Genomic DNA, 13,045 nt, shown 5'->3' with positions numbered 1-13,045 from the left:
TACATTTCATTGTTTCAGTTTCATTGTTTTCTGATTCTATAACCAAGGAACATCTTAGAGATTTAAAAGAAAAAGAAAGTCAGTTACATAACCTGAGCCCAAATACAGTAACAGCAGTACCATTCAGCCATGTTAGCCTATCTAGGGAGTAGTAACTACTGCTCACTAAACTATGCTGTCTAACTGGATTCGAGGAGATTGGGATATGGAAAATTCAATATCTTCCATGGCAGGAGTTTTCCAATGATTTTTATTTATTTGCATTAAACAGCCTATTGAGGGTTTTATAGGAGAGAGCTGCCAGCAAAGTTTTTGGTTTTGTTCTTCCCAGAAACCAGAGCAGAAACACAGGAGGGGAACTTCTGAAAGAGCAAATGTTGCAGGACGCTGCAATACAAATTAGCATGTTCAATCACATCTGTGAACATACAGACTGTCATATACAGTTACAGGCAGTGAAGTGAGCTGGTCCCAAGTGTCCCAAATGCTTCTATCATACTGAATTTATTTACCCAGTTATAATGAGTACTGATGGATGTCTAGAATCTCCTTGATCTGTCCTAGCTATCAGCCTCTTTTACTAAAATCCTACTGGAATCATAAATATAAATAACACAGATATGCAATACAAGCAGTTGGAATTGATATTCTTCATCTTCAGGAAGACATTTGAGAAACACCGATGACAAACAATACTTTCATACTCTATTCATTTAAATACTTTTTAACCTTTTCTTGAATGGCAGAAACAAAAATCAGAGATAGAGTGCATCATTCCCAACTTAACTGAATCAAGTTGGGGGAAAATAAGACAATCGGCAGCTATAATTCAGGAAATTTCAAGACAATCAGAAAATATAAGTATTTTCATTAAATACTCAATATTAGTGGTATTATAAATACTCAATATTAGCGGGATTCCAAGTAGAAAATATTCTACTTGGAAACCCTGTATCTCAAGCAGAATGCTTTCCTACAATAAAAAATAATCAGGAACCTTTAAGAAAATACTCTTTTTACTGATTCCTAAGCAATAAGCAGTGAATATCTTATCCAAATGACTTCCTACACCAAATCTGAAAGAAGCTGACAGCTAGAGTTCCACTCAACCTTTTTTACAAGAAGTAAGAAAACGATAGAGATGACAAAAGTCAGACATAAGCAGCTAAAGCTCTCTGAAGTATGTTGGCTATGTGTTACTTCATACTCTGTCTCCAAACTACAATGGATCTCAGTCTCCTCCACACACTTTTCTTCTGTGGCACACTTCAAAAGGATAAGGTAAACCCTGACATGCTTCCAACATTCCCACTCCAAATAGGGATTAAAGCATTACTCCAGAGGGAAAAGCTGGCATATGGACAAAACATAGCTGGAAAAAAGATCCTTCTAAGGATTTTTTCTAAGGAAAAAAATCCTTTATAAGAAAAAAAGATGTCAGATGCCTGTCTAAAACTTAGGATATTTCAAAAAATATCTCCCACAACTATTTTTTCAAACAGGCCCTATAATTCTCTGAGACCCATACTCTTAATACAGCTCAGCTGCACACAGTTTTGGTCCCTATGCTCCAGTAACCATACAGTAATAAGAGCAGCTTAGTTTGAAGCCTCCAAGTGACAGTTACTGAGAAATCTGTAACGGAGGCAAGACTATGTTGCTCTAGGCAAACCTCTGAGCAATAAGTCAAAATCCCATCGGTCAAGCTCCTCAAAACGTGTTTCAAGAAAATGTTATCTACTCGGTATCTACTCGGACAAGCCGTAATGAAGAAAGCTATTTTTCCAGTGTAGAAAGAGCAGGAACCATCTAAAATGCTTAGTTCTTTCTTAGGAAAAGTGACTTCCAACCTTTGGAGTATGAAGGAATCCTTTGCTTTTATAAGCATGAGTGCCAGAAAAAGAGAACTGAAAAACTGCTTCTTTTAGATGAAGTCTGAACACATTTTTTTGGCAAGGAAGAAATAAAGTGATTGTGTCTTGGAATATGTTCTAGCAGAGAAACATTTGTTCTGCTACTAGGAACCACTTCTCAAAATATCTTTCTGGCAGAAGAAACAGTGATCAAGAATGCCCTCTTTGTACAAAAAAAAAAAAAAAAAAGTGGTCTGATTCTCAAAAGAACAACCTACAAGTAAATAAAAGCACAAGTTTTAACTCTTAATAAGTAGAAAGATCATTACGTTTGGGGCTACTGGGTGTAACAATTTGGCTCACCTACAAGAACACTGTAGAATTAACAGAGGATAGGCCAAATGCACATCAACAGAAACACTTGATAATTCAGACACAAAACCTAAGCAAACATGCCAGAACCAATGCTGACCTTTCTATTATTCCCATGCCTGGAACAGAACAGTCTACAGACTCAACATGTGAACAGGATGCACACACTCAAAAGACAACACAGGCATTGACCATATGGGCTGGCTGCAGGGATTTGACTGTGAAGCAGACACAAACAAATAAGTTGGCCTTATTACTGACAAGAGTTCCTGGATCCGTGAATGTGTGATGCAATGTTGACACAGGTGGAGAGGAGGGAAATATGAAAGCTAACATTTCAAAGGCTCAGAGAGAACAAGATAAGAAGGGTAAAAGAAACATGACAGGAAAGCAGAAAGAGAATGAAAAAGAGTGTGCGGCAGTGAGCTACCTAACAATTTCAGATGAATATGGCAGTTCTTAATGTCCACACAAACACCTACACTTGCTAACAGAAAAGTTTCAAGCAGACAATTCAGTGCAAACAAGATTTAGTTGTGTGCCTTCCAAGTTAGTAAAACCACAGCACAAGCTGTTGACAACAGTTCATAACAAGCCATGAAGAATGTCTTGTCATATGCATAATAGTACATGACCTTACAGACTCTAGGTATGTATAACATTTTATATGACTGAATTGTTGAAGTTCTCAAATAGATAAAGGCATTTGAAACTTGCTGTACAAGCGCATGAGGACAATACTGCATTGTGATGAGACAAAATTATTTTGCTTCTGTGGAGTCCAGAAGGATGGTTAATCAGCATCCACTACAGTCTAATCCAGATCAGAAGAAATTGCTAGATAAGTGGAAATACCAGATTAGCATGAGACAGAGGAATGAAAATCTGATGGTTTCTTTAGGTCAACACAACAGAGTAGGAATTAGTCCTTTATCCTCCTACTGATAAAGAAAATAGAACACCATATTAAAAGGTAACGAGAGTAGTAGGATGTAAGTAATGCCATGGTATTTCTACTCAGTTGTGGATTTACTGGCTTAACTTTCACATCCTGACAGTGTTATCATTTAGAAAAGAAATCAAAATTCTGAACACAAACTGAGCAAGTAACATACCAAGCTTTGGCACTAACACTTACTTGCAATTACCTAACAGTAAGTATCAACATCTATTACATACTTGTTTCTGTTATGCTCAAAAGGGGTTAGGTGGGGATGGGATTTGAAGACTTTCAAATTATCTGATTTTCAAATTACAGAAGTGAAACTCAAATGTGTATGGAAACTATCTTACCTTCTGGGCGGTACTGAGCCACAATAGTTACTGCTTGGCCTGCATTCTTCAAAGCTGTTGCTGCTTGTTCATGGGTGGCTGCCTTCAAGTCGACTCCATTTACCTACAAATTATACAAAAAATCCTTTTTATCAAAATAAATGTTTGTGTTTATTATTATCATCACAAATACAGACTCATAAGCAAAAAAGAATTAATTTGATACAAACAAGTTTCCGTGTCTTGTGAGATTTCCCTGTTTCCTTATTATGAGCTAGTTAATGTAAGCGAAAATTAGTGATCTTTACTGAAATCAAAAGGCAGTGAATCCTCTCTTGCATACAATCATCTGTTAAGAAACAAATAATCACAGCACAGAATTTATTGTTGCTAAATCAATTTTCTTGTTTAAGATCTTTTTCATTCTTTTTAAGGACGTGCACTGAATGCTGCCTTCTGTGATGGCTCACATCACTTTTCCACAACAGGACTTCAAGGGAGCTCCTTAGTAAAAGCATGCCCACAGACCACTGTGCTTAAAATTCAGTAGCAGACCTCATCCTCCATGCTTTCAATGCAGCCATTTTAAAAGGTGTCAGAAAAAAAAAAAAGAAAAGAAGCAGAAATGTGCCACATTATAGATCAAAAGTGTTTTTCATTGCTACAAGTTAAAATACTTTACTAACAGAATTTTAATGACAGCAGAGCCAATTTTTTTTTTCTTAGATATCTACCAAAACACAATGTAACTGTTCTGAGAAATTGTTTGTAAATTAAGTCATTTCAGGAAGAAACACAAGATCTTTATGACCTTCAGTACTAACACAGGAAAAGTCCTCAGACAGGTACGAGATGGGTGCAATTAAAACCAATGGGAAGTTCTGCAGTTAATCCAGGGAGTAAAGCATTAGTTTTCAGATATCACTGGTAAATGTCTCCATCTCATTAGAAGGCTTGTTTCTGAAACCTGCATTCTTTCCATTTAGACACACACACACCCCTCAGATATCAGTAAAAATAACTTAAAGACTTACAATTTTTCACTCTGCATAACATCTGAGATAGAATAGTGTCGTTTTCATTGAGATAGAGATGAGAAACTGAGGCAGACTAACATCCACAGAGATACCTCAGAAATACACTGGCAACTGTTCTATTGCCTCAAATTCAGCTCAGTTAATTAATGATATTATTTACATTTAAATTGTATTATCTGTCATTAGTATCAAAAGTAGGGAAAACTTTTTTGTTGCTGGTGTTTAAAAAAAGAAGCAAAGATTCCTACAGAAATTATACGATCGCCTTTCCTAAGTTCTCCACTGAGGTCAGCTGGTCCTCCTGCAAGGATGAAAGAGATGAAAATTCCTTCTCCATCTTCTCCTCCAACAATGTTGAAACCAAGACCCGTTGATCCTCGATGCAGGACAACCTTTCTAGGCTCCCTGGATGAAAGGAAGGAATGCCAAAGTTTAGTCACAAGTCTTGAATGAAATTGAAATAAATAATAGAAAAGCAAAGCTAAGTCGTATGAGAGAAAAAGCATTGAAAATTCACATTTCAAAAACTGTATGTTTAACCAGTTATATTTTCAAATATTTTCTATTATTATATTTTCTATATATTATATATATATATTATTATTCTACTTTGCTTGTAGATGCAAAAAAAAAAAAACCCTTCCTGTTGCTAGGTGAGCTGAACTATCCATTTGTATGCACATATTCTGAATTCCTGTTATGCTGCTTCTTCAGCACTACATGGCAATATTTAATACTTTCCATATCATTCAAGAGCCTGGAACAATCTAACGGTAATAAAAACTGAAACTTTATCAATTAAATTCTAATGGAAAAGTTAATAACAAAACGTATGTCCTTGCTGCTCTAATTCCATTCTAGTTGGAAAAAAAAAAAATAGCAAAAAGAAACTGTAACACTCTCACATATATTTGCAATTTATTTACAGAAATTGTAACTGAAAAAGTTAAATCCAAACCAAGTTGTTTAATTCTTGGCTTCCTGGCTTGGATCAAGAAATGAAAGAAGAAATGCTGATCAAGATAGAAGAGTGAATTCAATAGACACAGCCAGTCAACGACTAGTGCAGAAACCCTCCCTCCAAAAATCTGCTGTTTTATCCAGTAGAATAAAAGCATGGATGATTTCAGAAACAGAAAACTTCTAATAATAAAAATGTGCACTACATTTAAAAATCACTAGAGAGCACTAAAGAACAATTAATGGACATTCTTAAATATTTGGAGAAATAAATTATTAATTTATAGGACAAACCAAGATGCTGCCTTTTTCCAAAACAAAAAATATAATCTTGTCCGATTTTCCAAACTTCTCCATTTCTGCACTAGCTTTTAGATCAATTTAGCATCAAATTCCTAAATTTTACCCTCTATCAGATGTTGGATTCATCTTTTCACAGTATGACACTGTGAAAACCTACATATATTGCTCCGGATCACAATAACACAACAGATAAGCTGCAGTTAGAGAATATACGTATGTGGCATCTTTTTACATGTTATTCAACATATATAAGCCTCTTTCTGGGATGAAAGCAGTGGAAAAAGGGAAGGTAATTTAAGAACACCTAAAGCCCTCCTTGAATAGCCCTTACAGTTCACAGGAAGCCTAAAAATCTCAGTAATTTTGAGAAAAGCTGTACACTTATAATATTAGCAATACCATCAGAAGGACAGAATCATTGCGGCAGATGTGCCCACCTAACCATGAGCTAAAAAATACAAAGACGTATCTGAGGCCGTCTCCGTTTCCAATACACAAAAACTCATTCTGCAACTTAACCACCTCACTTATGCTTTAATCTGGGTAGACCCCATCTCAGAAACAGAACATTACCCATATTAGAAAATAGTGTGGCACAGATTTCAGCATCAACATACTGAAAACGCAGTCTTAACATTCCCAACTTGCAGGAGAGAAAAGTAACAAAATTAGATGTGCTGAACAAAAAGATTAATGCAGTCTCCTACCGAATTGGTGAAGTACTGAACGATTGCTAATGGGAAGGGTTGAGAGCTCTCTAGCCATTCTGGATTTACTAATCCATCAAAATAAAACACACCCTTGTCTGAAAAATATATATTGCTGGCTTTAAAATAATTAATAATCTCTGGTCTGTTAATTCTACCATCCTAAAAAGCTCAGTCAACTCACGAAGCGCTTTGGCAGGGCATTCTGATTTTAATACTACTCCAAGAATGATACATCATGTATATTTTTTTTAAAATACGTCCAATTTGATTCTTAAAACAGTACTTAAATTGTAAGCAATAGATGCATTTATGCTCTGAAATATCTTTATGAGCATTTTTCCCACAAACACATATTCTGAGCTTCCGTGGTTAACTAATGTAGCTTTTCTTCTTCATTACCTGGTAATCTCATCATCTCCAAGCATTCCCTTTGGAATTGGTGAATATCGCCCTGGAGATGCTGGGGGAAGGGACTGTCCTAAGTAGGCAGATGGAGTGATATGGTTGTCCACTGGTTGAGAATAAGCTTCAAAGAGGAAGAAAAATAAAAATAAGCATTAAGACAAGAATGAGAAAGCTGTTGGGACTGAAACAAAATATTATGTGGAGTGACTCCTAAAATCAAAATGTAAGACTTCACGTTATACTTATTCAAAACTGGCAAGTAGCTTGCTTTTTTCTTCTAGAGATTTGATGTGGAATATCCCAGCATCTCTGAGAAACTCTAGGCTATTCTTACTATCAGATCTAAACAAGAAGAGATGTTATGTTTCTTGAACGCTGAAGATAGTCATCTTGAAATGAAAGCATAGGTATTGGTAGAGATGCTCAGCCAACAGCTCACATTAAGAAACAAAGGCAGTATTGTTCTACCTCCTGTTTTCAAGGTAATAGCCATCAATTTACTGAGACAGACATACAAGCTTGTGCAAAAAAATCAACTGTACTGCAAAGATCAGCTGCATTGATTAAATGGAGTGTTACAAATATTTAGTGTAACTTCTTGTACAACAGGCCATGAGTCTTGAGCAGTCCTCTGCATGACATGCCTAAGTTTTGCCTGAGCCACAATACCCACACTAGAAAAATTTAGCAGCTTAATCCTTACAGCAGATGGAAAATATACTATAATTTTGAGAAACTTTTCCCAGTAAGACCTGGGTTATACGCAAGCTTCTTCACATAATTTTTGTAGGAGAGGTTTAGTAAATAGCTAGCTTTCAAGCCACTCAATCCACGCTGGGTTGATTCTGCATAGTAAATTCCACATACAGACATTCTATCACCCTGACCAATGCCCTGGTAAGTGAGGTTCTCAGGTAGGGAATCATATACTACCTTAGTGCCTGCATAGAATCTGATATCAGATTGCTTTGTATTCTTTTCTTTGTCACAGCAGTAGAGTTTTCAATTTTCTAGACTGAGTTTCAGCAAGCATTAAAATGCACTATTAAATGCCTAGGTAATTTATCAGCTGGTGCTTTTACAAGTAATTAAGTGTGTTATTCCAGTATACCTTTTTAAAAGCTAGCATCCTTAGTGCTGTGCTATGGAAGCTAATCTAACCTGGCACAAAAGGCTCTCTATGGAATTCCAGAGGAAATTGAACAGAGCCTGTGCCTTTTCACAAACTATTTTAGCTGGATATCATACCTGAAAAACAATCACAAGCAACATGATAGAAATAAAAGTAAGCCATCACTTTTTGAATCCCAAATTAGGTCAAAAGTTCAATGTAAACACTATTAGTGCAGTAAGTGATAACAAAATTGTGTTTTGAACAAAAAAGAAAACTAAATACATAAAATTAACTTGTTTTGACAGAAAAAGTTACAGACGCTTAAGGAGAAATTCTGTGCCCAGATGCAGATCCACCCCCACTGCATATTACACAATTCTATTCAACAGGAAAATGGAATATCTGCAAACTGCTCACACTCATCACAAGTACGATCTCCAAAATGGAAATAAAATTAAAGCTACGCTGCAATTTACTGTCCTTACATATTCTCCTCTTCCCGTATTTACGCTATTTAAGCAATCACAAAGCATCTATGTTTCCAGTGAGGAAGCTGATCTTTCTATCTTTCATTACTTTTTTTCCTCTGTGCACAGAGGAAATATCGCACCAATGCACACAAGCACATGTGTGCACAGGCACAAGACAAATAATTTAATATTTACTAGAAGTCAAAAGTGCATCATTAATAATGTCTTCAAAAGAGGCTTGTACATGAAATAAATAATTTATGAACTCCAGAAAGGAGTAGACACTTTCCTGTCTCCGTGATATTTTACAACATGCACACTGCAGCTACATTTGGTGGTTCTGAATAGCAAGATCTAGATCTATTCAGTAATATTCTGAACTCATACTCAATGATACAAATAAGTTACTCAACATTCCTTCCAGGATCCACTTAACAATCAACATTTATCTTCAGATTACTGAGGTAATTTACCTTCCCTACTGATATGACTTATTTCAGAAGGCCATTAGTTATGACTATGGAACACACAAATCTGTTTAGCTGCAAATGCTACTAGCCAGAGGGATGGCATCAATGATTGTGATCCCAAAATCTATTTCTATGAGTTCATGTTGTGCAGACAGTACAGGTACCATATCAGCAGGTACAGAGCATTGTGTTACCCTATGTCTCTGATAGGGTATTTATTTAAAAACAAAAGCAAACAAACAAACAAAAACACTACATAAGTAAAACCAAAGATGGATCTGGGCAGTGAGCAGCACAGGCATATATTTGGGCAGTAGGGATTCATGACTTTATGCTATGATGCAATTAACTTCAATGAACTGAGTCACCAGCTCATCTACCAGTTGGGAGAAATTTATTCTCTGCATAAGAAGAGAGCCTGCAGCATGCCCTTATGCCTTATGCATGCTGCTAGAATTAATACTTCTTTAGAAGTACTTATTGATACAGACAGTAGGAATATAAAAACAGAATTATCACCCCAAGGAGACTATGAATTTCCAGTCAGTGAACCTTACACCAAGTTAGTTTTTCGTTGATGTGGAGGTAGGGGCTCTTTTTTTCTTTCCCACAGAAACAGTGGGAAAGGCTAAATTACCGGATAAACTAGATGCCATAAGGGAAAATGGCTGCTCCTTAATCACTGACAATAGCATAAAACAGAGGATGAATAAATGAAGGTTGAAAATTAGTTTAGTATCAGTTAATGGAACCTTCAAGAACATCATTTTAATACGACAGTCAAGACACAAAACTTCATCATCTCCACACTGCAATTCAGTAGGCTTACAAATAGTTTAAATCTACTGTAGCTATCACCAACAAGGTGATCTAAGGCTTATAAGGTACTTCCAGCCTTTGTTTATCGTATTTTTGTTATTGTTCATTACGTACTGGTTTAGACTACATCACTGCTTTATTCCAAGTGATCCTTTTTCCATATGAGGTACTACCTGAATATATTAGTGCTAAGTATTTGATATCTATTATCTGTACCTAACAGTGAAATAAATAAATAAAACCTCTAAAATTAGTAAAAAAACATGCTGCTTTTTCCTCCACAATCAACTTATGGGAAGAAATGAGTACAAGTGCTTCTCAAGAAGAGTCCACATATTTTTCATTTTATTATTGGATAAATACCAAATTAAATAAATAGATGGCAAATAACATATTTGAAAATTCTTTCTGCTCATGAGTAAGAAAAGGTTTCCTCAATCCTACTTTAGAATATTCGGTTATAGGGGAAAAAAAACGTCTAGAGTGAATGAAATAGCAATTGAACAAAAGGTCAGTCTGAATTAATAGAAAAAATCTTATTTTCCAATATAGCAGTAAAAAGTAGTCACAATATTCAATAAAATTTATATGAGCTATTATAAGCTATTGAAGAGTAAATCCTTCTGATATTTTAAGTGTTTAACAGTAGTACTGGAATTTGCATCAGCAAACAGCAGCATCTTTGAGGTGAGTTGCTTTTGCAGTTGCTGCCATAGTTGTTGCTTCAACCATCTTTGATCAAATTTACGTAACACTGAGGGCTTAATTTTAAAAAGCTTTAAACTTAAAGCACCCAAATGAAGTATATTAAAGCCTTAAAGAGAAAAATATGCCACAAAGAAAAGCTGAACTTACAGTTTGTGATGTCAGGAGGGGCATAACTATCATTCATGAACATGCTGGTAGGTTTTGCAACTTTCAGATAAACAAAGTCAGAAGTGTTTTTTAAGGCAGTCACCGCTTCTTCATGAGTAACTTCTTCTAAGCAAACACTATTCACCTAAATATAAAAAAGAAACAAATTCTCAATTAAAAAACAATGCAGGTTTTCATATGACACTCACTGAAGTCTCTTAAAGCAGTGTAGCACTGGGAGTGTTTATTATGATTCATGTACCAAAGACACAATTGGCCCAACTACGTAAAAGATTCTGTGCAAAGCTGAGCTCTTAATGTAAGTTGTGTTATGCCTGCCTCAGACATTTGCTGAAACTGCTCTACAACTTCTCTTTTTATTAGACTGTCAACTTACTTGTACAAAAGCAAACTCTTAAATTCTTGTTTTATCACTGGTACACAGATATGCACTTCCTATAACACAGATTTAAAATCTTCTTTTTAATGTTTATTTTTGCACAGTTCTCCACTAACACCTAGCTTAATCAAAACTGAGCCGTGACCTTACTGAGTCTAAAAGTAAATACAAAAAAAAAACCTGCTGCTTTTACTTACAGCTAAAAGTTTGTCGCCAATTTGAAGTTTTCCATCTTTGTGGGCTGCCCCTCCCTCAATTATTTTGGTTACATAGATGCTGTTGTCTCCAGGTATATGCTGATTTCCTACACCGCCAGCAATACTGAAACCAAGACCTGCTTGAAGATAAAGTCATTACTCAAGAAACCTTATAGCATCCCCTAGATTCAAATGACTGTATGAATAGCAATGCTACCTGTATCATAAATGAGTAAATACACATAAAAATACTAGCCTGCAGCTGAAGAAATACTGGATGCCTTTCAAAGTAAATGCTATGATTTTGGAAAGAGCTATAATATTCACAGAAGTTCTGAAAATCTAATTATGTTCATGCATTGTGAAAGACACACAAAGCAAAGCTATAACATCATAACTGATGCTTCAAAAACTGTTTTCCAACACATCCACATATAGAAACAAAAGAATACACTAAACCTTTTTTTAATCAATCAAAGATCTAAGAAATTTACAATAAATACTTCACTCCCATTTATAATGTACTTGAAGTTTACTAAATACTATCAGCAAAGCAATTGAACAACACACGTTTTTAAAAGTTCAATGAAAAATACATTCTACAAGAACAGCTCCAGAACAAACATGGATGAAAATTTGTGATATGCCTGCCTTAATTTGCATTATTTTGCATCTCCTAGAATTTCACATGCAAGGTTATGTGTTCTTTAAGTACTAAATGCAGAAATCTATCATCAACTCTATCCATCTCCTGAGGAGTTTTATACTTCCAACATACCTTTAGGGCCTTTTACAAGTTTTATTTCCACTACTTTTTCTGTCACTGGTTTTCTTCTTTTGACATACAATCGCACAATTGATCCCGCTTCCTTTAATGCTTCAACTGCTTTGCTGTGTGTCACATCACGAACATCAACCTCATTTACTCGTAGAATACAATCATTAACCCTAGAGACAGCAATACGCATGTTCAGCTGTTGTGTTATAGCAGAGCAGACTCACTAAGAGTCCAACATTACAAATACACTACAACACGTTAATGTGTCAGATACATAGATTCTGCTTCAAAATTAAAGTAATTCAAAACAACGCTATAAAATTAAACATGAACGCTTAAAAAATAAAACAAAGGACATATAAAACCGGAAAATACATAAATGGAATATTTTGTCCACAGTTTCAGAGGATATTCTTTAGATGAAACATGAGAGAATTTTGTAGATGACTTTGTACAAACTACCTTTCATTTAGAGCTATAAAAAAAAGAACTTAAAGTCAGACACTAGGCATTACACAATGAGAATTCACTAGTTTTAAACCCTGATGTGAACAAGTCAAGCTCCTTTCCTGCTTTCCACAAGCTATTTAAGTGCTGGCTTTTCTTTCCTTTTAATGTGTTGCTGTAGTAACACTGAGCTCTCATTACAGTAAGTAGAATGTCTGACCCACTTGTCCCTAAGTTCTGCCAGATGTATCTTCTGACAGTGCCAAACAGGCTAAAACAAAGTCTTGAAATAAGCTTAATAAGACTAAAACACTTTAGTCATCGGGCATTTGCACAAAATAAGGTAGGAGCAAGTTCTGAAGAGAACAAGACACAAAAAAGCTAGGCTTACAACCAGCTTTTCTTACTTTATTTTTCCTCTAGGTGGTAATACAAGTTTACTGAGAAACTGCTCTAGATTTATACATAATTTCAAATAATTCATAAATGCAATTTGTTATTAATATGTAATTTCAAATCAAGTTGCACATATCATTTTCTATTATCTAATGATGAATCAACATTTCCCTACTAGTAGTTAAGT

At 35.3% G+C, this 13,045-nt stretch overlaps 1 protein-coding gene across 20 annotated transcripts in view; it reads right to left on the bottom strand.

Moving 5' to 3' along the window:
- The window catches only part of DLG1 (discs large MAGUK scaffold protein 1), a 130,059-nt gene that overhangs the window by 30,812 nt on the left and 86,202 nt on the right, over positions 1-13,045 (bottom strand). For 11 of the 20 annotated variants that reach the window (XM_048954321.1, XM_048954323.1, XM_048954325.1 and 8 more), the window contains 6 exons: positions 12,016-12,185; positions 11,238-11,374; positions 10,641-10,785; positions 6,907-7,033; positions 4,783-4,939; positions 3,519-3,621 (listed from right to left, as the gene is read on the bottom strand). In XM_048954321.1, coding sequence (XP_048810278.1) covers positions 3,519-3,621; positions 4,783-4,939; positions 6,907-7,033; positions 10,641-10,785; positions 11,238-11,374; positions 12,016-12,185 — 839 coding nt within the window. Of the gene's footprint in view, positions 1-3,518; positions 3,622-4,782; positions 4,940-6,906; positions 7,034-10,640; positions 10,786-11,237; positions 11,378-12,015; positions 12,186-13,045 lie in introns of all 20 variants that reach the window. The other 9 variants (XM_048954320.1, XM_048954322.1, XM_048954324.1 and 6 more) reach the window with 1 other exon arrangement.

The sequence above is a fragment of the Lagopus muta genome, chromosome 9, assembly GCF_023343835.1.
Source record: "Lagopus muta isolate bLagMut1 chromosome 9, bLagMut1 primary, whole genome shotgun sequence".
NCBI lineage: Eukaryota > Metazoa > Chordata > Aves > Galliformes > Phasianidae > Lagopus > Lagopus muta.
The sequence above is the reverse complement of the archived record's forward strand: the minus strand, read 5'-3'. Positions and strand labels throughout refer to the sequence as shown.